This window comes from Nilaparvata lugens, chromosome 5 (genome assembly GCF_014356525.2).
Source record: "Nilaparvata lugens isolate BPH chromosome 5, ASM1435652v1, whole genome shotgun sequence".
Lineage (NCBI taxonomy): Eukaryota > Metazoa > Arthropoda > Insecta > Hemiptera > Delphacidae > Nilaparvata > Nilaparvata lugens.
Window position 1 is genome coordinate 2,905,747 of NC_052508.1, and position 27,319 is coordinate 2,933,065.

The window sequence follows — 27,319 nt, forward strand, 5'->3', positions numbered from 1 at the left end:
ATGAAGGAGAGAATTGGCTTATACACTATTAGTATTTCAAATTACTTTTGGAGGACAATGATTAGTTTTGTTTTTCTCTATAATATTTTTTCTTTTGAGTTGGGATTTCGTTGAGCGCGCGCGCGCGCGTGTGTGTGTGTGTGTATCTGTTTGGAACAATTGAATCATTTTATTTACTTAGTATTCTTATTTCTATTCTGTATTATTAAACAAAATAGGTTCTACTCTTTGTTTCTAGAAGTTATCTACTCATCTACTTATCTATTATCTGTTCTGATTGAATTTTCATTTGTTTCCATTATAATGTAGTGTTAGTATGCAATGGGTCTTGCAAGACCTGGAAATACATCCTGGTTTGAAACGTATACAAGGGTTCCTGAAATCGACTAATTCTCAACTCATGAACGGTCCTTTTCCAGGGTTTAGAGGAGATTCTCAGTTTTTGAATAAGTTTGGGAAGAAATTGAAAGGTATAAGTTATAAGATACAATGTTAAGTGAATATTGTGATGTTTTATCATAATATTGCTGTTCCATAGCATAAATGAGACAAATACATTGTAATTTGTGATAAAGAATCCATATACACGTACGGGATGGGAAATTCACGAATGACGTGAAATCATCTCACTGATTAACTTGAAATTTTTCATATTGATTCTTGATTTACCGAGGATGGTTATAGGTCTATATTAAATTCTTCAAGATTTCAGTAAATCAAGTTTTCAGTTTGTCAAGTTTTTAATTAGACCCTTGCGGAACACGGGTTACCTGCTAGTGTATAATATGTTTTTGATTTATCCACTTATGATGGTTATCTTGAAAAAATCTATTAACTGAATTCATTTCATTAATAGACAAAGTTTATAAGTTAATAGAACAAAATCTCTTCAACTGACAGAAAATTTCATAGATCCTTAATAAAAGATGTAGGAAAGATTCTTAAGAGCACATTGAACAAAAAAAAACTAATACAGCTTTCAAACATTCATGAGGGTATTTCTTATCAAACCTCCAAAACTATTGAATTTGGAGACGTTGAAATGGAAAATACAGTATTTGAATGCAATTTATTTATTGTTAAATTTTAATAATATTCAGTTTACTATTTTAAATTTTACAATTCGCAAATTGTTTAATTAATTTCCCCTAACTAATTAGAAAACTTCCAAAAGAAATATTTAAGAAAATACTGAAAATAAAACATATTTGAAATGTGTATACTGTACCGCTCAAGTAGGGGAAAAATCTTAATGAATAAAACAGAGCATATTGTAGGAGATTGAAAGGCTTTTGTCACAGCAGTAATATGCATTTGGAAAGACATTTTGTTTGTGTATTAATAATTGTTGACCTTAACAACTGGACAACCATTCTGAACAGTCAGAGCCGTTGGGAGTTGTTAGTTTCTCCTACTGAGAATACAAGCTCCAAAATAGTTTCTTAGTTATTCGGAACCTATTTTAAAAATATGATCCCATTCATCTCTCATTATAAAGTCCCACACACAAGTTTAGACATCATATACGCAGGCACTAGGCATCATCAGCAAGAAAGTTTGAAAGTAACGTGATAAAACCGTTTCTGCTTGAGTTTGGGCTGAAAAGTTTCCTATCTACATTTCTAATAGCGTTATTATATACATTGAAAATATAAATACGTTTCTGCTAGCGTTGATCTAGTATAAAACAGTTTGAGGGAAGAAGAAAAACTTTACTCAATAGATTTTCAATGTAACTTGATAATAACAACATGAAAACAAGTGAAAGATTTCACACATAACAAGTTACTACAAACACTTACAACATAGAATCGTTAATCACAAAGTAAATTTTCAGTCCAGTTGATTCTAAAACTATAAGCGTTTCCTAAAATCTAGTATTACAGCTACAGTGGTTTGTCAGCTGAATAGAATAGTCTGGAGCATTCTTGACACGCCGATTTGATGTCTGGGTATTCGTACTTGAAGCCCAGTTCCAACACTCGCTTGGGAATCACTTTCTGACCTTCGGTCATGATCTTGGCACGCTCACTTCCGAACATTGTGTTGAGCACGAATTCGGGCAGGCGGAAGAACGCAGGTCTCATCATGGCGCTCGCAAAAGCAGCTGTGAACTCTTCGTTTGTTACTACCTGGAAGACAAAAGCAAAAGTCATTAAATTTTTGTGAAAGTGCGGAATAAATTATGAAATTTGTATTTTTTCTTTAGGGCTACTTTTGAATATAAATAAAAATAGGAATCTGAGTACCCTTTTTAAATATGACTTATTATAACTTGATAATGGCATTATATAGCCGAAAAATGTCGTGACTAAATAATTTTAAAAATGGTACTTAGATTTAAATTTTTATTTATGTGATTAAATTTATCTGTTCATCTTGAAGGGCATGGAATTCAGTACCTACCCATAATGTAGATCAGCAAAAGTAAAATGAGGGATTCATAGCACGAATATTGTTACATTCTTATTATAAATAACTGATGATGTACAGGATTCTATCCAGAAGCTTCACAATATTTACCATACAAAACAATTCACTAATACGTAGTTTCTACTACTTGAACCGTTCATGTACGAAGCAATTTACTAGTGAAAATAGCAACTATTTAAAAGTAGAAACAACAATGAACCCATACAAGAATACCAACTATTCAGTTTATTATTAATATGATATTAACGGTTCAATAACTTTCCACGTTATAACTAGTAAAATTCATGAATTATAGCTATATTGGCAGCTAATTATGAATGAGTGTAAAACCAGTATAAATATATTGTAATCGATATAACTTGGATAAAGAAATCGAATCTAATCAACTTAATTATTCTATAACAAAACAGGACAAAAGTTTTAACAAATAACTTGTAATTTAAAATAAATCTCTTTTCAAAAATTTATATTAATATTATGCCCAAGAAAATTATGATTGATTTTATCAAATCTTAAATTCAATTTTATCGTAGTCTTGAATTTTTATTAGTATCTGGAGTATTTTGTTCTGTTATTTACATAGCAATTAACTTTGATCTTGGTCTAATAAATAATGCTGATTTTTAGTTTGAAAAGCTAGAGACGATGTAAATTAGTGAAATTATAATAGAACTCAGACCTGAGGCGCAACTCCATTCAAAATTCCGGTAGCATTTTTGTTTTCTATCGAGAATAGTAAGAGCCTGCACATATCTTTCACATGAATCCAAGGCAAATACTGCTTTCCAGAGGCGATAGGTCCTCCGACACCAAAGAAGAATGCCGGAAACATTTGCTTTATCATTCCACCTCCCCTGCCTAGTACCACACCTGGAAAAATTCACTTTTGTATAATTTCAAGATACAAAAAACGTTTTCTAACAACATCAAGAAAATTTATTATGAAAAATGTATATAACATCAGTTTTAATGCATTCTACACTGTTCAAGTTTCATTGTATAGAAAAATACATGCATCAAGTAATGTTGACGAATAGCAAATGAAGTTGATAAATATTTCATGAATAATATTTATTGTAGAATCTGTGTGAATATAATTAGATGAATCTCAGTGTATGTATTCACTGCTGAAATATTGGTATTTTTCAGTTTGGTTTTTTATAAATTAGTGTGAATAAGAGCAAATTACATTCCATTCTAGCTAGGTGGGTTTTAATCATAGCTAAAACACGAGAAAATATATGTTTTCTCTGTTCTTAGCTAAGGTAATATAAAGTAAAATTCATTTCCTGAATAAGAAATTTACAAGTTAGTGGAGATCTTCATAGAATATTAGAGAATATAAATGGATTTTAGATGAAATATGAATTAATGAAATATGACATTACTGTACTCATATTCCTGCACAAACCGTAATCTTTATATTTATATTTGGTATTGATATAAATAATAAACTGTTTTTGAATAAATAAATTATGAATTACCTGATCTTATTACAACATTTCTGACGTCATTTCCGGATGGAAGTGTCGACGCACTTTCCCAGTCATGTGCTAATTTTGAAAGAAAATCAAACGGTTTTCCCAAATCTGAATTTTCATCATACTCAGCAGTTGAACTTGGTTTATAAATTCCTGAAATTGATAAAATTGTGATAATTACTTTCATGTTACAAAGTTGGTGAGTGTTTATAAAAAATATAGAATATAACTTCCATACCATTTCCGATCTAGAAACATACAGTTAACTAGTTCAAATTCAAATTCAAATTCAAATTCAAATGATCTTTATTCACAAAAAAAAGTAACACAGCAGCAGAAACATTAGATAAATAGTGAATATTCCCCACAAAGACAACAAGTCTGGGTGTGGGGAATGAGCATCGTGAACTGCATTATAACAACCTGACAGTTGAAGATTTATAATAAAAAAAAACAATAGAATAAGTAAAGTAGAGTAAAAATAAAAAAAATATCTTTAGAGGATGTGGAGAGCACTTAATGCTGTTGAACCCAAACTTCTGTAGTTAAAAAAAATAAAAAAAAAAAAAAAAAATATATATATATATATATATATATATATATATATATATATATATATATATATATGGTACTGAAAAAGGAAAAAAAATGTAGTACGAACTGAATAATTTTAAGAGACATACAGAGTCCTGCATATCCAGACGAACACCCACAACCAGGGGTGATGTTCAATGGATATAGGCGGATTGGATGAGCCGCGATGCGGCGTCCCTACCAATTTCAAACAGCCACCTTTTAAGGTAGCATTTAAAGGTGCTAATGCTGACAACATTTTCCATTTGCTTCAGATGGTTTGGGATATTCCTGTACAGAATGTGACATAGATAGTGGCTGTTAGTCCTGGTACAATTATTTAGCTGGCGTGGCTGCACAATGCCAATGTTATTTTGGTGTCTGGTATTGTAAATGTGGTTTGATAAAATGAAAATTGTATCTTTATTATGCCAGATGAAAATTACTAAAACTTTTATATAAATCTGTCTGATATCCATTACATGGAATTCCTGATAAACTAACTCCGTTGGGTAGCGACTATTCCTGTTCAGGCAGTTTTTAATAATTGCACGCTGTGCTACTGCCAGGGGCTCCAAGGTAGCCGATGAGGCCCCTCCCCAGGCCAGGATGCCATATGAAATTATTGATTGAATGTATGAGAAGTAAACTACTCTGAGTTGGGAAAGAGGAAGAACTTCTTTCAGGAGTCTGAATGCATATATCATTCTTCGTCATTTAGTTATAAAACATGTTAGCAACAAAAACTGAAAATAAACTGTGTAGTATTGCGTAATACCTCATTGAATCTACTTCAATTATTAATTTAGATAGAGTTGAACTGATCTCGTTATTCATTTGTTTGGAGAAGTAAGATCTAAATAGAAGCAGTTTACTCTGAGTATAAGTATTGATTTGCTCTATATCGAGAGTATGGACACCAGTCCTTGAATTGCAAAGCACGCTATAAATTTGACAGATAAAGTATGATGGCTTCAAATAAACTTGTAATGTAGCCAAGATAGTGCGAAGCTTGCAGATGAAGAAATTTCAAAACCATATTAACTCGATTAGTAACATGTTCAAATGTGAATGATTTAAAGTTATTGAGGCAATAATTTGATATCGGAATTTTTACAATTTAAAGGTTTATTGCAATTGAAGACTAAAAATTATGGGCTATGTTATATACATAATTTTGATTCAAGTTGATTGATTATGAATATCTATTTATTCGATATATGATTTCCATGTAGCATAAGTCTATTATTTAAGCATGAAAATAACGCCAGAAACGTGAAAAACTTACCGACCCCAGAAATAGTGACAAATGCACTTGGCTTGTGTTGGGCTTTGTTGATAGCCGCGGCTAATGTGAGCGTCGTATTAACGCGGCTATTGATGACGTTCTGCTTAAATCCAGGAGTCCACCGCTGCATGGCATCCAGTATATTTTGCCCGGCCAAATTCACGACGGCCGTTACATTGTCAGGAATTCCGTTCTCATCGATATCGAACTGTTCAGAAAACGTAAAGTAATTGATCAACAAAACATAGTAATTGATATGCACTTTTTTAAAGAAGAGAAAAACAATCAATAGTTTTCGACAAACTATTAGAGATCAAGGGCACTGAGAAGTCAAGCTTGAGGGAAACTTGCGCATCAAGAGACTAAGGTGGAATTACCTTCCTCTTCACCAAAGACCCGAAGGGTTACGTCAAGAGTTACTGATTTATTACTTTTCACATTTCAGCTATTGAGATGGCTGCATGTGTTAAACAAGGCTTACCAAATCGTCAAAAATATTTATGTATGGAATAAAATGGCTTTATCCTGGAACTTGTGCATATGGGAGCTAAAGTGGAACTTGAGCATCTAGGGACCAGAGTAGAGCTTTTTCTCCCAGGGTTGCCCCCCCCCCCCGAGCTTAGGAGATAGCCGCGGCCGGTGAGATATAAATTTTCTGAGGGAGAAAAACACTCCAGCTCTATGATGCAAACAACATTTAACCGTACCATGGCACGTGCCGTGGCACTGGCCGATCACAGGCCAGTTACAGGATTTCAGCCCTGAAATTCTACAACAAGCTGCCTAATAGTGTGAAGCAATTGGATGAGGCCGCCTTCAGGTGAACCATCCGGAAGCTACTGTGTGCAAAGGCATACTACAGTGTAAACGAATTTATGGGTGACAATTTGAATTTTTATTGAGAGCGTGAGCACTGGATCACTGCCATCTGAACTGTTACAGTTTTTTTTCATGTGTTTGTACGTGTTTTGATTTTTTGACGCCATCGATCCCACAATTGTGGGTTGTGGATGAAGCTGAAGGTATTAAGGTATTAAAGTGCCAATGAAATGGGCTTTATGATATAATGGTTCCTTTATTAGCAGGTAAATCTTAAAATTGACGTTGAGAATGAAATAGATAAATTATATTTATGATAAATATATGTCTCCACGACTAATAGACAAACTGAGTATTCCTTCCGAGTAGTAATCGGAAAGAATATATTCTTCCAATTACCTTGATATATAATTCCCACTTATTACGACATCATATAATTTTGAGGGAAGAGAAATAATTAATTATAGTATATATATTAAATAATTAATAAAATAATATGCAAGAGAAATAATTGATTAACAGAGACAATTTTATTATAGTCTGTGTAAAATAAGTTGAATCTTGGCCCTCCATCCACAGAAATTACAGCGTTGCCAAATGGTTAAAATTGGCAACTTTATCAAGTTTCTAATTTAACCACAAACATTTTGTATGTAGAATATCATCCCCGATATTCCAGTAGTGTTGTAAAAGTTTCAAGGTAGAAGGATTAGAAGGAAATTAATTTTTTTTATTAAATTAAAAATTACTCGAAAATATGTTTCTCTTTTAAATATCACTTCCCTCAAAATTATATGATGTCGTAATAAGTAGGAATTATATATCAAGGTAATTGTAAGAATATATTCTTTCCATTGGTGTCTACAACATTTCCAGCAGATAACATGACATTTTTGACCTGCTAGGAAATTTTTTGTTTCAAAAGATTAGTGAGTGGTGAAAGCGACGAAGTTTCTCAGAATTAAATTCAGTTGTCAAAAGAAGTCGGAAGAACTTAATTTGGCCCCTCAGGAGTTTTGAACGTGTTTTCAATTCCATCAGAAAAATAAATTTTCTTCTAATCCTTAAACCCTACTTCTACAACCCTCCAACTTTTTCAACACTACTGCAATATCGGGGATTATACCCTACATACAATTCTGTGGTTTAATTAGAGAAAGACATTAGAGAAAGTTGTAATCTTTCATCATTTGGCAACGTTGGCAACGCTGTGATTTCTTCGGATGGAGGGCCAAGTCTCAACTTATATTGTACAAACTGTATAGTTTGATTTAGGCTACTCATTTTATAGATTAATGACAAGTTGATAGAATATAAGTCAATTTTAAAAAGAATCTTACCCATGTCATTCGTTGAGGTCCAGGCATACGCGAAATTATTGTCACTTCATATCCTTTACTTTTTAGCAAGTAACTAAAGGCACTCCCGATGAATCCTGTTCCTCCACCTAAAATGAGATTTTATTATAGAAAAAATTAATTCAAGAAGTCAAGAAGCAAAAATCAATTGAAAAAGAAGCAAACTTTATTCGAAAAAATGTGAGCATAAAATATTTATTGAAGAGCAATAAAAGTTCTATTGTTTCGTAAACATGATTTCGTAATAAAATATAACATGAAGGATTCAACACAAATCTTTGGAAAGGTGGTTGAAGCAGTCATCAAGCCTCAACTTCAGAAGTTTTTTTGAGATAAACAACCTTTCTCAACTATGCAGTTTGGTTTTCGCAGAGGGAGGTCAACTGTTGATGCAGTAAATCGAGTGGCTGAGCGGATTGGTTCAGTGTTCGAGGATGGTGAGTCCCTGGCACTAACCTAAACTACACAGGTGGAATCATTGGGAGGAGCTGCTTCCTGTCCACTCCCTGTGAATTTTGGGTTACCAATAATGGCCGATCCTGTTCATCATAATGATAAATGAATTTGACAAAAATGCATAAACTCTCCTCTTTGCTGACGATACATCATTGCTGTCATCTGGCACTATTGACCTTCAGCGGGTGTTGGATATGTCGGCGGAGCATCTGCAGTCTTCAACCTCATGGTTCCAAGTAAATTTCCAGGTAGATCCAACTGAATGAGAGCAAGACACAAAACATCACCTGCAGTTTGTTGCAAACACTGCCTCATGATCAGAAAGCTGCTGGCCTTTGTCTTGGATTTGAAGCCACATCCAGCAAGAGCCTAAGAGACTGAACTAAATCTGTTTCCTGTTGCTCAAGCTCAGGGGACATTTGACAGAGGCATATCTAGTCAAGGTGTATCATGCACTTATCTTCCACTGCCATATCTCCTATAGTCTTCTCATGTGGGGTAATTCAGCCAAGGTTGTGGAAATATTGAAGCTGCAAAAACTGGGTGCTAGGATTATAACTGCTAGCTAACATCATGCACATTAGACCATTTTTGTTTGGGCTAGGTATCCTGACAATAGTCAGCCACTTCCTTCTTTTCTGCCATTTGCATATATCAAAAAAATTTGTTAACCCGGACTGATGTACATCACCATAAAACTAGACATCGAGTGCTGTTTGACATACCCAGAGTGCGCCTCCAGAGATCACAGGTATGCTATAGGAGTGTAGCTCTACGTTACTCTACTTTGTTGTTAGACTTTTATTGTGACAATAACTCCATTGATCCTGCAAGTGTGGGTAATGGATAAAGAAAAAGGTGTAAGGTACAAATTATAACATTCATAGTTGAAAATGATATTATATCTATCAATCTATAAATAAATGAATAATGACACTAATATGGTTGCAATTATTTTTTTCCAATAAGGATATATTAAAAATTTACTCACCAAGCAAGACATGTCCTCGACATCCAGATTTCTGTGAGAATGATCTTAATAACCTTGTTGTCATGTTTTTAGAATTATAACAACAACAAATTTCAAAGTTAATGACAAATTTCAAGTTTTTTAATTTAATATATCCAAGGGCATGTTCTAAAATATATGAGGATCAACTAAAATGAGAAATCTACCTTAGGCTACGTTCACTCAAAATGTTTTACTGAATTGCTAACTTTACAAATTATGATGACCAAGTTATATACTATTTTTATAGAATATTATTGTATTTCAAAGTTAAGAATTCGACGTTTTCACATTTGGCATAATTATATGATGTCTTAAAATTTTCCCGTTTTTATACTAAGGTATAAAAATGGTCAACTACTCAGAAATGCAAGACATTCATTTAAAATTTACATTTTCAAGTGTAGAGATACGTAAATTATTAGTGATAACGGTATCCAAGTTAGTTTTTTGTAATATTAATACTATATTGTAGAATCCAAAATATTTCCATATAACCTCTATTTCACTGCACAACAAAAACAACTCAAATTGAACAGCAGCAGACGGAGCAAACCCGTCTTAGAGGCAAAAACAGCTGACTCCGGCTATTTAATCAGCTGTTTCCTTGTTCTGTATGTAATTAGCGCGCGCGCGCAAGAAGGAGCTGAATGTTGTCTGTAACCTCAAATTTTTATGATACAATCATCATAGAATTTTGAGAATGTAAATTGCAGATTGCAAAGATATTAAACCCTTAATAATTAGAATTTACATATCTTTGTTACAGTGAAACAATAGAATCAATATGGAGCAAATGGTTAATCAAATCTCTACTTCAAACTGGCAAAACGTTCTTGATTCGTTATGTTCTCCTATGGACGACAGCATCTTGTTTAAAATTTTTCATGAAGTTCTTATGAACCAACTTGTTGAGGGTAATGAAACTAGTAGAATGGTTGGATTTTGCCTATCGGATAAATTGAATCGGTAAGTTAAACTAGCATTCACTGTAAAAAATGAATATTTTTGAAACTTTACATCTATTTATACCGGTAAGGTACGGTCGTAACTTGTTTCATTCCAGTAATGTAGAGTCTGAGTTTGAGCAGTTTCACAATGGACCAAAATTTGATTTTGGAGACTAAGTATCGTGCAGCTCAAGCATTATAATTTTATTTTATGCTGAATGTTTGCATGAATCTCAATTCTATAAGAAGTTACCTACTTCTAATAAGACATGAAATAATGTTGAGAAGAAAATGGCAATGAATACATCAAAGAGGATATACTTTAAAAAATAATAATAAAAAAGCTCAACATTCTATGGTTTATTATTAATATAGTACCTGAAATAGCATATTAATTGTTGCATAGATTGCGTAAAATAATTTAAAACTTGATAACAAAGACTAAGATTAAGATGGGAGGTCAGTCATAGTTCTCAGATAACATTGTATTGCCTCTTCATCCAGTGAGTTGTGTGCCAGACTCACAAGCCTCTCCCGAAGTATCCTCTCAAAGACCTTCTCCTCCTGCTCACGGAAATACACGGTCATCATATTGAAGATCTTGATTGCTCGGACAGGAAAGCTATTATGTGATCGAATCAGACTGGCATTAGGCAAATTGATATAATTTCTTCTAGTAAGCTAGAGCTACCCAGCCTCAAGTCATTAATCATCAATACCCGCAAACCCACAGAAGCATTAGACTTGAGCGTGGGTAATAGAAAGTATACGTTGAAGAATAGAGTAGACCTACGCTTCAGGTAGTTTTCGGACTAAATCAAAATCGATTTTCACTAATGTATTATATTTAGTGAAATAGGCTCCTCAAATGGTAACCCGTCAGTTGCGCCATTTCACCAAACTGCTAGGGGGAGCAAATACCAAGAGGTATGAGGGTGGGGGGAGAAGGAATACCCCCAAAGGATAGAGGGTCCTGGGTTTTTCCCCATAAATGTTACATTTGAAGATGTTATTATGTGCTCCATTTTTTCCAGTTTTATACAAATGTGGTTGAAGTATCAATATAAACATATACATTATTGAATGAAAAAGACCAAGAAATTGTCAAAAAACCACAGATTTATTGATATTTAGAAAGACCGGTTTCGGTTATTACACCATTGTCAATCTCTGATAAACTAAAGAGAGTTTAGTATCAATAAATCTGTGGTTTTTTGACAATTTCTTAGTCTTTTTCATTCAATATGAATAATTACCACAATATCAACTTCTCAACTACACAAAAAATATACATTATTAGTTATTAAATCATGAAAAGGAAAAATGCAAAATATATAACTTTGTATAACATACAAATCTATATACCTTAATAGAATTAAGAAATTAATTAGAAACTTGATCAACTGAAAACTTGACCTACTGAAATTAATCAGTTGAGTAGTTCAGTTGTTATGATGCTCATAAAGGGTGACGTTTCTAATTTTCGAACTGTATTGTAACTCGTCGCCAACACACAAAGCAATAAGGGTTTGCTGGTCAAAACTAACACCATTTAGTTTTGAGAAATTTAATTAGTTGTATTTTTGTACTTTTAAAATATTTTTTTCGTGTATTATTTCTGGTAATAAATTTGATTTGATTTTGATTTGATGAAATACTTATTAGAAATATAAGTCTACAGAGAGGCCCTAAAGTAGGACTACACTGGAACAGATTTCTTAAAATAATAGAAAAAGATAAATTTTTCTTTTACGATGACAATTTCAAAAATTTCATTGGGATCATATTCTAATTGGAGAATAACTTTCAGTTAAAAAGCTAGAGAAACATTAAGCTGTTCCCATAATTCTTACCAACTCTGTACATACATTTTTGATTACTTACTTACTTGATACTTGAATTCTTCGTCCTTGACCGGGAGAACCGTATAGACTGTGTCAGGGAGTTCAGGGGGTCACCCATCAAACTCTGGGATGGCGGCTGTTCGTGTTTGAGTATAGGGGCTCATCCACTAGTTCTTCCAATGAGTATAATGGCCGTTGTATTAGGCGTTCTTTCAATATTTGCTTAAACTTTCTGGCTTCGCAATTTTTATATAATCAGGGAGCTGGTTATATAGTCGCAATGCTGATATTTCAAAACTTTTTTGAGTCGCTGCAAGTCTGCTTCGAGGTACATCCAGGTCTGCCGCATGTCGAGTGTTGTAGGTATGTATGTTGCTTCTCTTTGTCATGTTGTTTGCTTTGTTCTTTATGAATAGGAGTGAGCAGAGTACATAGTGGCTAAATATCGTAAGTACTCTCAGCATTCTGAATAGTGGCCTGCAGTGTGCCAGGTGGTCAGAGAATGTGATTATTCTAATGGCCTTTTTTTGTAGCAATAGTATATCTGAGCTGGCTAAAGCATGTCCCCAGAGAAGGATTCCGTATGTTATGTGACTGTGAAATAACGAATAGTAAGCTGTCATAAAGTATTCTAGAGTGACAACATACCTTAGTTTTTTTAGGAGATGTAGGCTCTTGCTAGTTTTAGGCATGTCTTTGAAATGTGTTTGTCCCATTTTAATTTTCTGTCAAGCCAAAAACCCAATAATTTCACTGGTTCGGTTGGGCTTTCAGGTATTTCGTTTTTCAGAGAGCAAATTAATATTTGGGATTTGTCCTCATTGAGTTTAAGCTTGTTTATTTGGAACCATCTATTTGCCTCCTGTGTGTGTGTGTGAGTGTCGTTCATTGCCAATGCTTGTTCACTTGACATTCCTCTAGACATCACCGTCGTATCATCTGCAAGCAGTATGGAGTCCTTGCTGGGAACAAAGTCATTTGTCAAAAGGATGAATAGAAGGGGGCCTAAGACAGAACCCTGGGGCAATCCGTGTTTAATATCTCTAATCCTTGGCAAAGCTCCTTTTATTGAGACTACTTGGCTTCTGTCTTCAAGATAACTTTTGATGGTATTGAGGACCGGGACACTGATTCCATACCTTTCCAGCTTCCTTAGGAGAATTTGGTGTGGAACACAATCGAAGGCATTGTCTGATTGTGCCCTTTCTTTTGCTTTCAATGTGACATCTTGCAACTTGTTAATTCTCACGTTGAAATTTATGCAATAACTCACTTATTGTGCCCTGATCAATAATATTGTTCGCATTCTATATTCAAGCTTCAACTATACCACAGAGAAAAATATATTATTTATTACTCCGTACCCGTATCCATACTTTCAAGGCAATTTGCTACATTGTTGATACTGTAGAAGAAATTTTACTACAGTACTACTGTTTAAAAAATCAGAATGAGATTCTAAGGATTCGTGTACATACACACGTATTTTCAATATTTATCTGATATATAAATATATATATATTAGGCGCCCCCCCTAAATGGCGCCCCTGTCACCCTACAACGGGAGTATTAGGTGTATGTCTCTTTACTTGAATGAGCGATAACTTATCTGTGTTACAAGACAGCTAACGCTTACCGTACCAAAATATTCATCACAAAAGATTCCTTATCCTTCTATCACTTCCTTATCCCACTATATCTGGATTAAATTGAATGCTTACTTCAATCCAGGTGCTAACTTGCAGCAATTGCGATATTGAATAACTTGCATTGATTTTACTGGACTAATATTTGTATTGAATTTGATTCCAGTTCGTGTCTGGAAAAGTGGTTGTCAGTAAACTTGAAAAAGTACTGTACAACGAAAAGTGCATCAGAGTCGAAACGCTTTCGAGAATTGGGCAATGAAGTATTCAAATCTGGTGCTGACAGGAAGAGCTTGGAGTTCTATTCAAAGAGTGTCTGCTTAGCTCCTTTCAAAAGCGAAGAGTTTCCTTTAGCCTTGGCTAACAGATCAGCAGCATTATTTCGTCTCCAACTTTTCAAGGTGAAATTTAAAAATATATTATTATTCGTTGTTGGTTATCCATCTTGTTTTCACTAATATTAATACTATTGTATTTTTATATAACTCTGAATAAAAACCACTTAATGTGAGTGTTAATGATAATCAATGTGAGTGTTTTTTCACTTTAAAGTTATATAAAAGTACAATAGTAATATAAATTATTCTTTAAATGAGTATTGCTGTATTTAGCTGAGTGAGTTCAACGACGTTTTTGAGTTGCTGATTTAAGCATTTGGTATCAATTTGATACTACTAATGCTCAAGAAGCTCAAACTGGAATCGCTAAATATTATGTAAATTATTTACACATAATACTTGAGCAATAGTACAAATATTAGTTAATTCGAAATCGTAAAATATTTTTTTGTTATGGACAGAAAGCGACGTGAATGTATGCTACCTACCATGTAATGCGCAAAGTATTCTATGTTCTTATATAAATTGTTCAAACTCAATACGTTTCACTCAAACTACAGAAATTTATTATTAAATTGACTATTCAAGATAATTCTATAATACAAGGGCAGATTGAAAAGCTTCTGACCTAACCATGAAGATTTATTTATTCTTATGGCTTTCATCGGCAGAAAGATCCTTTCGGATGTTCTGCCTTGCCGTATTACCCAATTTAATATTGTTAAACATTAACCTATCCTTTCCTATCAACACTCAAGTTAATAGGTTATGTATTCGGTTCTTCAGGTTTTCTCACTAGAAATTTCACTTTAACTTCCTGAGTTTTTATTTTATAAAGTTTAAAACCATGAAGATGACAACCTTCGATGACGGATGTTGGGTGCCGTGTCTGCTCACATCACATCAAAACTTGATCAATTCCGACTCTTTAACTCTACCGATTTCTCCGTTCTGGATAGTAATGCATCCAAATATTATCTGAAGTGATAAATTAATGCAAAATATCATATTATTCTGTCTAAACTGCACCGACACAGATCGCATTCAGTAGCAGTCGGATTACTGACATCAATTCAGTCCCTTAAGATCAATGTAAAGACAGTGAAGTGTCATGTATTACTTTTGGGACGCATAATGTCCACATTTTACTCGGAACTTCTTGAAAAAATAATTGATTAAGTAGGCAGTAGGCCTATTTATGTAGCAGAGGAATAATTGATCTCTCAAATGTTAACTATTCCATGCAAAAATATTAGAATAATGTTTCAACTTGAAGTACGGTAGTTTATTATTGCTTTAATTGAATTATTTTAAAAATTCGTAAAGTAGAAAGCAATTTCCGTGAAGAATTTAGTTCTCCATTCAATGGCATATGGAATGTGAATTTCTGTCCATTAATAAGGGGCACTATGTGTTCCAAAAAATTTCATTGATCTTGTTGGGCATAATTTAATATGATCGACATTCAGCGCACATTTTTAAAAAAGTTTTGGTCTGATGTGAGCAGACGCAGCACCCGACATCAACTTATTCGAACTACTTTAATATAAATACCATGCGTCTGAAATGGCAGACATTTCAGTGACCAACTAATATATAACCAAAAAATACAGCAGAACTTGTACACGAGAGTTGCCATCTTCATGGCTAGGACGGAAACTCTTAACTGTTCTCGTAAATTATAAAATATTTTGAGTAAAGTAAATTCATTGAATTTGAATGCATTAATATAATTTTTAATGCTTCCACTTTTTCTAGGAATGTCTTCAAGATGTCGACTTGGCATTGAAAAATGGTTACCCCAAAAATTTGAGGCACAAGCTCTTATTGAGAAAGGGAAAGTTATTGCTGACCTGGAAAAAGTGCAAGCAAGCTTTGGATGTTTTCAAGGAAGCAGAAAAATGTTGGCCACCTAAGGAGAAGAAGAGTAAGATCATACTTTATTCACTTAGTTACAAAGTATTTGTGATTTTTTTATCAAATAATACGATAAATTGGATCAAATTAATGTTTTGAATTTATTGATAATAGCCATTCCATCATTTATCGTAGTATGGAGCGGCTCCAAAGTATTTTTGAATATGAAGTTTAAATTTATTCCAGATATCTTCTAAAAGAATCGACAAACAAGTGTTTTTAAGAAATTAAATAATTTCATGCTGAGTATATATTTCTCCTTCTTAGATTCCGTAATCTTCGATGACTTGATTAAATCAAAGGAAATTGCTCGTGAAGGAATCGCGTTTAATCTACAAAATCTCTCATCAGATGATGAGATAGTAGAGCCATTTCCTACTGTGAGGAAAGGAGAGAGCACAACTTTAAAACATATGTCCGCCGCTCTTGATCTCAAGTATGTATTATGTTATTAATTTATTATTTATGTGAACTAATTTAATCTATTATTAATTATTTTTTTGAGGATTAACGTACATCATTTGCAGATAGAATTATAAGGTGTAATAGGCCCATTTTATTGTTATAGTTCTCTCAAATATACAATAGAAATTAATTTCGAAACAGCAACATTCATTCATAGAAAAACATGACAGCATTTAACATTAATTTAAAATTAGCTATTTAACAATTCTTCCGCTTCAAATGACATTATGATACTTGATTGTAATGAAAAATTATACTATTTGAGTTATTTATTGTTCTAAGTGCATTGATTAAGTGATTGATGGGAATTTCTTGAATACTTATCACAAAATTGACACAAAATAATATTGTTGCGTTTTGTCGAACTAGCCTACCCATTTTAACACAAGTTCCCAATCGAATACTGAGGAATAAATGAAATCAACTAATATTTTGGCTCTTTGACGATGGCTGTTGTTCATGATGAATTTTCATGTGATCTCCAATCAATTGCAATTTATCAATCGATTTGCATTGTAATTATGTTGAATAAATTGACAGAGTTACTGAAGAGAAAGGCAGACACATTGTGGCAAATACTGATATCAATGCAGGCGACATTCTATTTGTGGAGAAGCCGTATGCGTTTGTCGTGCTGCCAATTGCCTATGATACCAACGGCCACAATTTCTGTCATAACTGCTGCACTGATGTTTTCGCTCCAATACCGTAAGTTGCGAAATAAATAGGCTTATTATAGACTTATACTTCAATTATTCTTATTAAAGATTAAACATTTCTTTCCAAGTGCCAATTTTAAGTGTATTACATATCAGTGTATACTGTATAATAGATCTCCGGTAAACCTAATTCGGGTTAACCGAAATAATTCCAAGTATTTCTATGACTGAATTTTGTAATATGTGATGTATATAATTCTTTAGTAACTTCAGTTGCTCAGATTATACCATCTTCTCATCTATTATAACATTTTTTATAGCTGAAATAAAACACTGTATCATATTATAGACATTGTACGTAAATTAAATTTTTCCTAGCATGGAAATTTCAGCTTGTGCTGGTTTAAGCGAAAATTCGGTTATCCGAAATTGCTCTCCCTCCTTTATTCCGGTACTACTTTATTCAATGTTTATATTCAAGGCAATTGAGTTTGCTCTGATATTACATATTTTATTTACATTGTAATGTTACTGTGTGATCCATTAAATAATTCGATAATTACAAATAATTTTAACGACATCAATATTCAATCAAGAGTCCTCTGAAATCTATTGAATGCAATCATGTGTATGAATCATCCTAGAATTATGTCCATAATTATTCTCTGGTTAGAGTTTTTTTATTGATTTGAATGTTTTGATTTTCAGTTGTCAGTCGTGCGTGACTGCCATGTACTGCAGCGAGGCGTGTTGCAAGGCGGCGTGGGATCGATTCCACAGATGGGAGTGTGGCGGCCTGGACTTCTTCCATTTGGTGGGCATCGCACATCTCGGGCTGAGAGTGACGCTGATCAGCAACTGTGAGGAGTCAGCAGCCGCTGGTCCTGGCCCTGGCTCTGGCACCGACTACGAAATGGTCAAGTCGCTCGTGTCTCACATTCATGAGATGGACCGCAAGGACTTGTATCAGTATGCCCTGGTAGGATCATTTTTCGCACCTTATATCACAATATTATATTATTTAAGATGAACCGGGATGGCTCGAATCACAGCCATCTACTTTGTAAGACGATGGGAAAAGAGAAATGCCAACTATGCTGCCCTATCATTTGCACTGACTCTACAAATCTCTGTATATCGTGAGTCTTACTATAGATTCCTCGAGATCTATTGTGAGATGCGTTTCATTGATATCTACTGACAGAGATATCTATTTATTTATTAGGTTAGCACAAACAATACAATGATCGGAAAAGAAAAAAACAGGCCCAAAACTTCTTCAATTTCCTAATTTAGTTTCAAATTGTCAAAATATTATACATAGGCTATGTCCATTTCAATTTCTCCACCAAATCATCAATCTGAAAATATAAATTAGAATAAAACAAACAATTTTGAATTTGGACTCACTTTATAACGTGAATCGCACTATAGATCCTGATCCTATCATTTACACTCACTTTATAACGTCAATCTTACCACAGATTCTTCAAGATTTATAGTGTTTTAAAGTCAGTGGAAACGATAGGATGACTTAGTTGCCAATTCTTTGTTACCGCCTTCTATAGTAGATAGCTGTGATTCTGTATATCTGATTGTAATATTAATTGTTGATTCTTGTCAATAATTGTTGATTCTTATCTCAAATAATATTTATATATATATATATAATATATATATATATATCAATAATACTTATCTTGAATAATATATTATATTATTTGTTTTCGAAATATTTTTGAAGACACTACAGTCTAATGTTTGAATAATAGTTATTAAAACCTAGCACTCTCGTGTGGAGCGCTCAGTGTTGAAAATGGATTGAAAAATCCGAAAGTGCTCTATATGTAAGTACTAGTTTTTAATAACTATTATTCTAAAATCAGACTGTAGTTTTGTCAAATTCAGTTGAAAAACGAGCAGTTCGTCATGGATAGTGAAATAGATGTGTATATTTTATTCGTCGAGAACATATATTTTATCATGAATCAATTATACATTTTCATAATTGAGATAAAGTATTTTGGTAGTTCGTAATATTCCTATCTATTCACTCATATACATATACAATTCTGGTAGAAGCAACAGGAATTCACCTAAAACTGCTTTTAACCTTAATTCAAATACACAGTCTCTCTTAGGTTATGTTAAAATGATAACTTAATTCACACACAATTTTGAGTCCAAATCTCCATTTTTTATAACTATATTCTCTACATGGTCAACAATAATTTGAGTTAGAACATAATGGAGTTATCTGCTTATTCTAATGACATAGCAAACCAATTTCAATCAGATGCTGACTTTATAACTATTTTATTTATTTATCATTTTACAAAGGCGACTTTCTAAAAGTATTTTAAGCCTAAGTGATGATGATGGGATGAATGATAATACAATGAAGGTAGAGATATGAATGAATAAAAATTATAGGTTACAAACTATAGAATGGTGACGTGTGTTGCAGACGGCAAGCCTGCTGGCGTTGTTCCTGCAGCAGAAGGGCTACTACTCGGCCACCAAACACGAGATGACGGCGGTCGGCGGCCAGATAATGCTGCACATCTGTCAGCTGACATGCAACGGACATGCCATCACCAAGTTTGTGCAGCAGACCATGGAGTACGAGGGCATGCCCGGAATGGAGGTCAGTGCTGGCGAGAGGGCCGCCACCGCCATATATCCCTCCGCCAGCATGATGAACCATTCCTGTCAACCAAACATCATCAACAGGTACCTATCGTTTCAAATCACGTTGTAGCATTCGCTATGCGAATCTTCAATCTTTAATATACTTCTACTCATTAGTATTGTAACTAGCATAATATTTGTTGTTTGTTCAATAAAATTAAATTGAAATAGAAGTTGTTTACTTTTAATAAATTTAAATAATAAAACAAAAACAGCTTCGTAATAGTTGTATTGATGATTCTGATTATTGACAAATGGCTAAAAGTTTTACTCATATAAACATAAATATTTTTTAAAATGTATGAATTCAGGGCTACTTTCTTGTATTTATAAAATAAAATTATAGTACCCTTTAAAATTAATAAAATAAAACAAGAATACAATTTGTAACGTAACTACTAGTTTCGGGTAGGTTATAACCTAACGATGGTGTGATCACCGAAACTAGTAGTTAAGTTACAATTTGTATTCTTGTTTTTAATATTTTATTAATTTTAAAGGGTACTATAATTCTATTTTATAAACATAAATATATACATGAAGCACATAATAGACTTTTTAGAGTTTTATAATGATATATATTTTTACAAAAAACACTATACAGATAGTTTGAAAACACTTGAAAACTTACATATTACAGGATACTTTGACATAGTCATCGAAATATTCTGTAATAAGTAAGTTTTTAAATATTTTCAATCTATCTGTGTCGTGTTTTATTGTCTAATATAATACACGAGGAAACATTTAAATCAGCAGAGATTTCATCTCATTGTCTTGATTATGGAAACATTTTCTGTCCAGCACATCTCCAGCTATAGATGTGCTCAGTAAAACGCTGCAATAGTTGACAAATAAATGGATTAACTCGTCAACTGGCAAAAGTTGTTTGAATCAATTCTTGTGTTACACAAAGAGTTGTGACAAATTGTTGTTTGGATTGTAGTATACGAATTTGTTGATGAGCAATTTTTGGTAACCAATTAATATAACTTTCAATTTGAAATATTTATTTGTTTCAAAATTAGGTTTACTATAGAACCAACTCATTTGTTCTGCAACTACTGTCATTATTTTTGGTGTGTAGTTAACTGCAGCTTTACCTCTAATATGATAAACCGGCCTTTGGAGAGTGGCAACATTCCATAATTACATATTATGTAGTTTAGTCACCTTGTCAGCCCAATTTGAAAGTTATAACCCATAAACATGGCCACCTCATTCAAGTCTCCCGCCACTTCCTAGTAGCGTTATTAGTTTTTGCAAAAAAAAAGGCAGTAGCTCAGCAAGAATCTACTGAATAATGATTCAAGTTCACGCAGGAAACGTTATGAGTGTTGTTATTGTGCGTAAATGGTGTCGGAAAATTGAAGAAGTCAGTTGAAATGACTTCCGAGTCGTTGTGATCCTTGACAACTCGGTCTCACAGAGCTGGTGCAACCAAACTGCTTCTCCAGCAAATAAAATGATTTAGATTACTTACCATTAGGCGCGGATCCATGACTCTGACCTGGGGGAAATTTTGAGGGGCAATTGGGGTGGTCGTCCCCCCAGTTCGACTCCCTCCACTCGGAAATTGTTGAAGTTTTTAATCGAAAACAGCATTTGAGAGCTTTATTTGTTAATAATAATTGGATTTTTTAATTTTATCATTAAAATGCAAAGGTAATGTTACTTATTTCCGCAACTACCTACATTACGGTAGTAACTGTAGTTTTTAGTTTTTCCAAACATCACTCACCCTGATCGCCCCCCCCCCTGAATCCGCGCCTGCCCGCCATACAAACCTGGCTTGGTCTCTAGTAATTTATACCTTTTCCCCAAGCTCATGACGTGACTTTGACGGCAGAGCTACCTAGCTAACGAGGAGCTCCAAAATGTCATATCTCACTTAACTCATCTGTCGGCAGCATTTCATAGAGAGGGTTCTGGTAGGGTGGCCCACTGGTATGACAAATGCTTCAACCTTCACGGCAATTATGTTGGAGAATCCAACAAGAAACCTTTAGTGAAAAAAAATATTATTCCATATACATTCGTCTTCTATTTATAGCCAATCGGAGGTTAAAAAATGACCCTAGTACATCGCATATCTTAAATATAGATATAGAAACCTATAGGTTTGCAGATTGCTCTCTGTATGGCCATGCCCTAACTTGGGCTGACCAGCTGACTGAACCTGCTTAGGCCGCGACATCCTACTAGAAAAGGCTGTGGTTATACATATAATTGTGATCATATTGTGAATGAATATTCTTAAAATATCACAAACATTTCAAATGAATTCTCCTTTATTTATTGGTTGTTAGTTTCTACAACGAGCACCTAGTGGTTCGGGCGATGTGTAACATCCCTCGTGGCTCGGAGGTGCTCAACTGCTACGGACCTCACTACCTGCGCATGAACGCCAAGGAGCGGCGCAAATGTCTGCGCGAACAGTACTACTTCGAGTGCGAGTGCCAACACTGTCGCGACGGCGTCAAGGCCGAGGCGCTGGCCACATTCACCGCCTTGCTGTGTGCCAAGTGCGCCGGGCCGCTAGTGCCCGCCAACATCAAGGTCGGCATCTGCGCCCACTGCAAGAACAAGGCCTCTATCACCGAGTTGACTTCCCACCTGACGGAGGCTGACAAGCTCTACGATCAAGGTCACTACAATCTTATAATGCATTTTTCATTGCAAAAAATGGAAAATTGAAAATAAAAACAAAAATGGGTTTAGTGAATTCAATTAAAAACGATTAAGTAACACTATACATTTTATATTTAATTTTCTCTGTCATGTAACCCATGCCAGAGGTATTTAACATGAAAAACGTTTACAATGGCCGTTACATACTTGGATTATTTTCCATAAACTATCGTGTAGCATCCCACTATAGAATCTATAGTGGACAATGATCACTAAAGGATTTTCAAGATTAGTTGACTAAGTCAAGACAACTAAGTTACACAGAATATAAGTCAATGAGAAAGTTATACAATAGAGAAAAGATATCCCATGGTATAGGGCAAGGGTTCCCAACCTGGGGGGTGTGGAGGAAGTCCAGGGGGGGGGGGGTGTGACATCCAAATGAAATAAATAAAAAAATTACAAACATAATTTCCTCAGAACTTTGAAAGTTCTTTCGAAGTTTTCATAATGGTTTTTGTAAAGTTTCAATAAAGTTATTAAGTTGTAAACTTTATCAAAAAAGGCTACAGTTTTTAAAACTACAAAACACACAAGAGTTCAAGGTTCTCAAAACCGCCCCCCTCCATAGCAGTTACTGTCAGGGTATTGCAAAATGAAAAGCTGATATGTGTAGGGGGGCGTGGGGGTCTCCAAATAACCAGAAGGGGGCCTGGTACAAAAAAGATTGGGAACCCCTGGTATAGGGCGTTTATGCTCCAAATTTCACTGCCAACTCAAGCCGATAGTACTAGTAGTGATGTGACGCTGGTAGTCTCTAATACTGTGCTGTTCTTACACTCTTACCCGGCCAAAACAGTAATAATAGACAGTGGTCGACAGTAATCGGCTTGAAATTTCGAACATAAACCACCTATATCATGGGATATCTTCTTAAGCTGTCTTTTTTCTGTGGTTATACATTTAAATATTAATTTATGACATTGCAATACGTATTTTCATTAAGACTTGTTGCTATAATATTGTAGATTTATTTCTCTGTCAAGTAGAAGAACATGCAATCTATGATAATTTTCCAGGATATCACATGACTGTTTTTATTCATCTATTGTAGGCATAACGAGTTTGGAAGCTGGAAATGCGGCTGATGCAATAAGCAATTTGCTGAAGTGTCTACCGCTGCTGGAGTCGAGTGTTTACAAGTACAACAAACGGTTGAGAGAGTGCAAGGATGCATTGTCGAAAGGTTTCTCAATTTTGAGTGAGTATGCTTTATACAGAAGACTAAGCACTTAGCAGTAGTTGATGATTCCTATTTGAATATTCATTCACCAATCATTAAAATGAGATTATAATATTACTCAATGATTCCTGTTGGAAAATTCACCAATCATTGAAATGAAATAATTATTTTCTCAATAAATGAATTTTAGTGATTGAATACAATAGAAATTGCTCAAAAAAAACACACGCAAAATTACAAATTACAAATATTAAGATTGAGGGAGATGAGTTTTTCAAAAGTCAGATAGTAGCCAGAGAGCTTATTTACTTTACCTTACCAAATTAAAAATGAAAAATTTACATCAGTTATCTTTTTTGAATTCAATATTGTCAATCTGAACTTGAAATATATTTATGTTGGATTTAACTCGAATGGAAAATTTATTTAAAAAAAATGTTGGAACAGATGTATTTTATCTTAGGCTGGCACCTAACCGTAGGACATGCATGATACACATGTCATACGTTGTTGTGTCATCACGGCGAAAGGCTGAGAGCAAATTTTTTCGGTTAGGCTTCTGTATCTCCGATTTGTTATTGTTTATTTCTTATTCGCTGCTCTATTTGAGGTTAAATTATTTTACTATCATTATAATTTGTAATTCTCCAGTGGTCTATTTATTATTATTATTGGTTGTTTATTTTATGTTAGACGCCTCTCGCTGATGATAAAACATGCATGATAAACATGTGTAGGTATGTGCATAATAAAAATGCATACATGCATGTTTATCATGAATGTCTATCATGCATGTCCTGCAGCTAGTGGCCAGTTTTATGCATAAATAGACCAAAATAAGTCTATTGTAATGATAATTGAAGTATTTCGGGTTGAAACCTGTTTCTTCTTTTTATTATTGTAATAATTCGTACTCCAAAGAATAGAGATTTGTTTGTATAGAATTAGACATTCTTCTGGGTTTAAAGTGGTGCAATAATGTAAGCATTGAATAATAAAAACCGTGGAATTTCTAAAAAAAATCATTCCGCAGATAACTATACGGAAAGTCGGAAGTACCTGGAAGAATGCATTCCTGTTGTGGAGAAACAGTTCGGCGAGAAAAGCATTGAAGTTGGAAATGAATATGTGAAGTTGATGACCATTTATTTGACTGAAGCTGAATTATGCAAAAATAAGAAATTGAAAAAGTAAGTAATACATAAGTAAGTTACATATTATTCAACTAATTATAAAATTAGTAGTTGTAACTGCAGTAGCTGAATCAGAAATCATTCTAAAAACAAATATGATTCTTCATAACTACGTCGAAGTTCTACCCCTTGAAATAAATTTGTTCAAATGTCAAAAAAATGCAAAATCATTTATTTGCCAATTATAAAGATAACAATAATTAATAAAACAAATACTTCATACTTATACAGAATAAAAATAAAATTTTAACTTAAAATTTAATTGGCGTTGCCAGCAAAACCTAAGTTTGTGTGCTAGCAACGAGTGTTCTTATAACGCTGGCTGGGTTAGACCAAACGAGCGAATGCTCGATCTGAACATATAATTAATAAAAGTCTGGATAAAGTCAGTTTAAAAACTCTACAGCCATGAGAACTAACATTGGATTCATACACTTTTGAAGACATAATTCATTATGCTTCTCATCTGTTGGGCTGTTTCTATGTATTTTATGCTCCAGAATTCGTTCTTCATAGTGAGGTTCATGTTATAATTAAATGGCAGTGTTTGATTAGAAATAGTATTTCTATCCTTGTCTATCATTCAACAAAGCGGATAGCGCTATCTCTTTCTCGCTCTGTTGCCAGATCGTCTGCTAACAATGTAGAATGAATAATTAATTATCAAAATATTTCATCTTGATTATGAAAATTCATTATGAAATTATTTAAAAATTTAATTTCTTGCTTAATAAAATATAACTGATTATTTTTAACGAACGAGAATGAACAGTCAATATTACATTAATAAACCTGTATCAGCTACCGTCTATAGAAGACATTGACAAGACAGAGGATCGGCAACGTTGTTCTATCTTTCTTTACTGCCATTATAACGTGGAACTCACTATAGCTCTATGCTCGTCCAGTCTAAACCCAGTCTCAGAAGATCCTTAGAAGTTCACTGGGACGGGTGGAATTTGAAATGAGCTAACTGCGCATGCCTGACTGTTGTTTTCCTAATTATTAAATTACGGCTTGCAGGCTGGTTGACTAAATATCTGGATACAAGTCAGCTGGTTGATCAAATGTTATTGCTATGCATACTAGCGGCTTGATGCTGTGAAAATCGGTCCAGGGATCAAGCTGTGAGACCGTGAATATATTATAAATAGTAATATTGTTCGTCTATTATAAAAATATTCCTTTATACTTATGGAAAGTGGTATCACTCAAGAAGTAGTCCACTACTTCATTACAAGCACATTTGGTTCATATTTATTCATTTGTTACATTTGCAGAAACTATTTCAACGCTTTGAAGTTGAAGTTGAGGACTCGATGTTCCTTGAATAATTCAAACAATAGTTTCTTGAAAACTCAAGCCTTAGCCCATTTATTTTTACAGTATTTTACTACTTACAATTGATTTTTCCTGTCATTTGCAAGTTGTAATGTAATTTTGGTAATAAGTGTGTGTCTTTTTCGACAGAAAACTGGAGGATGATTGCATCAAAGTCGGTATAAAAGGACAGAAAATTTTCGAGCTCTACTACGGCTACTGGGACCGTCAATGCAAAGACATATCTGATAAAGTGAATATGTTGAAGGCCCTTCCTGAATGTAAGAACGCATCTGATAAATTGAACACGTTGAAGGCCCTTGCAGAGTGCTCTTCAAGGATGGCTTTTCCTGAATGTAAGAACGCAACTGATGAATTGAACGTGTTGAAGGCGCTCCCTGATTGTAAGAACGCAACTGATGAATTGAACACGTTGAAGGCTCTCCTAGAGTGGAGTACAAAGTACCAGAAATAAATCCCAATCGTCTTATTTTCGCTGTTGTACTTCGATTTATCAACATTGATGTTAAAACCCTATCAGAAGATTGATGTCTATTAATGGCTCTTGATAAGTAAGAATCATTCCCGAAAAATCCTTGTCCCTTTGATGTTTACTCAACATTATCAAGATTGATGTTGAAATCCTATCAATAATTCTGTTATCCGCAGAAAATAATTTATGTTTAAAGGTTGATGTTGAAGACTCTTCATGAGTCTCAAAAAGTTATTGTCGTCTTTGCGCTCTTTTGCTTATCAAGATTGATGTTGTTGAAACCCTATAGAAATATGTTATCTTGCAAACAAGAAGATAAAAATGTTTATTGATGTGAAAGTGTTGAACACTCTTCTAACACTTTATGAACACTATTGCTATTATCAAAAGATATTGATGTGAACATTTTGAATTAACTCTATCAACATTGATGTTATCAATATTGTCTCTATCAACAATTATGCTGTCTTATACAAAAAGAACCTGAGAAAATGTTGAAGGATCTTATTTTC

At 33.9% G+C, this 27,319-nt stretch overlaps 2 protein-coding genes across 3 annotated transcripts; one reads left to right on the forward strand and one right to left on the reverse strand.

Annotated features, from left to right (window-relative positions):
• Positions 1-1,720: 1,720 nt before the first annotated feature.
• Positions 1,721-9,981, reverse strand: LOC111064519 (epimerase family protein SDR39U1). The gene is made up of 6 exons (XM_022352269.2): positions 9,400-9,981; positions 7,935-8,041; positions 5,776-5,983; positions 3,918-4,067; positions 3,113-3,303; positions 1,721-2,132 (listed from the first exon to the last, which is right to left on the reverse strand). Exons 1-6 carry the CDS (start codon positions 9,461-9,463, stop codon positions 1,887-1,889), a joined length of 966 nt encoding a protein of 321 aa, XP_022207961.2. The 5' UTR covers positions 9,464-9,981; the 3' UTR covers positions 1,721-1,886.
• A 70-nt stretch (positions 9,982-10,051) lies between these two features.
• Positions 10,052-27,316, forward strand: LOC111064530 (SET and MYND domain-containing protein 4). Of its 2 annotated transcripts, none has more exons than XM_039429706.1 (11): positions 10,052-10,386; positions 14,024-14,258; positions 15,954-16,122; positions 16,380-16,548; positions 17,118-17,285; positions 17,945-18,215; positions 19,704-19,969; positions 22,237-22,574; positions 23,673-23,819; positions 24,835-24,995; positions 26,465-27,316. In XM_039429706.1, the coding sequence occupies exons 1-10, from the start codon at positions 10,205-10,207 to the stop codon at positions 24,993-24,995; spliced, it is 2,106 nt and encodes a 701-aa protein (XP_039285640.1). In that variant the 5' UTR covers positions 10,052-10,204; the 3' UTR covers positions 26,465-27,316. The 2 variants fall into 2 exon arrangements, with proteins under 2 accessions (XP_039285640.1, XP_039285639.1); XM_039429705.1 differs by having other exon boundaries at positions 24,835-24,991.
• The last annotated feature ends 3 nt before the right edge of the window (positions 27,317-27,319 follow it).

Excerpts from the sequence above, each read along its gene's own strand:
- LOC111064519 (XM_022352269.2), bottom strand. The coding sequence starts at position 9,463 with ATGACAACAAGGTTATTAAGATCATTCTCACAGAAATCTGGATGTCGA. Across the intron at positions 5,984-7,934 it reads GACCTCAACGAATGACATGG|TTCGATATCGATGAGAACGG; the intron begins GTAAGATTCTTT and ends TTTTCTGAACAG. Across the intron at positions 2,133-3,112 it reads TGAATGGAGTTGCGCCTCAG|GTAGTAACAAACGAAGAGTT; the intron begins GTCTGAGTTCTA and ends TTTGTCTTCCAG.
- LOC111064530 (XM_039429705.1), top strand. The coding sequence starts at position 10,205 with ATGGAGCAAATGGTTAATCAAATCTCTACTTCAAACTGGCAAAACGTT. Across the intron at positions 16,123-16,379 it reads GCCACCTAAGGAGAAGAAGA|ATTCCGTAATCTTCGATGAC; the intron begins GTAAGATCATAC and ends TCTCCTTCTTAG. Across the intron at positions 24,992-26,464 it reads AAAAATAAGAAATTGAAAAA|AAAACTGGAGGATGATTGCA; the intron begins GTAAGTAATACA and ends CTTTTTCGACAG.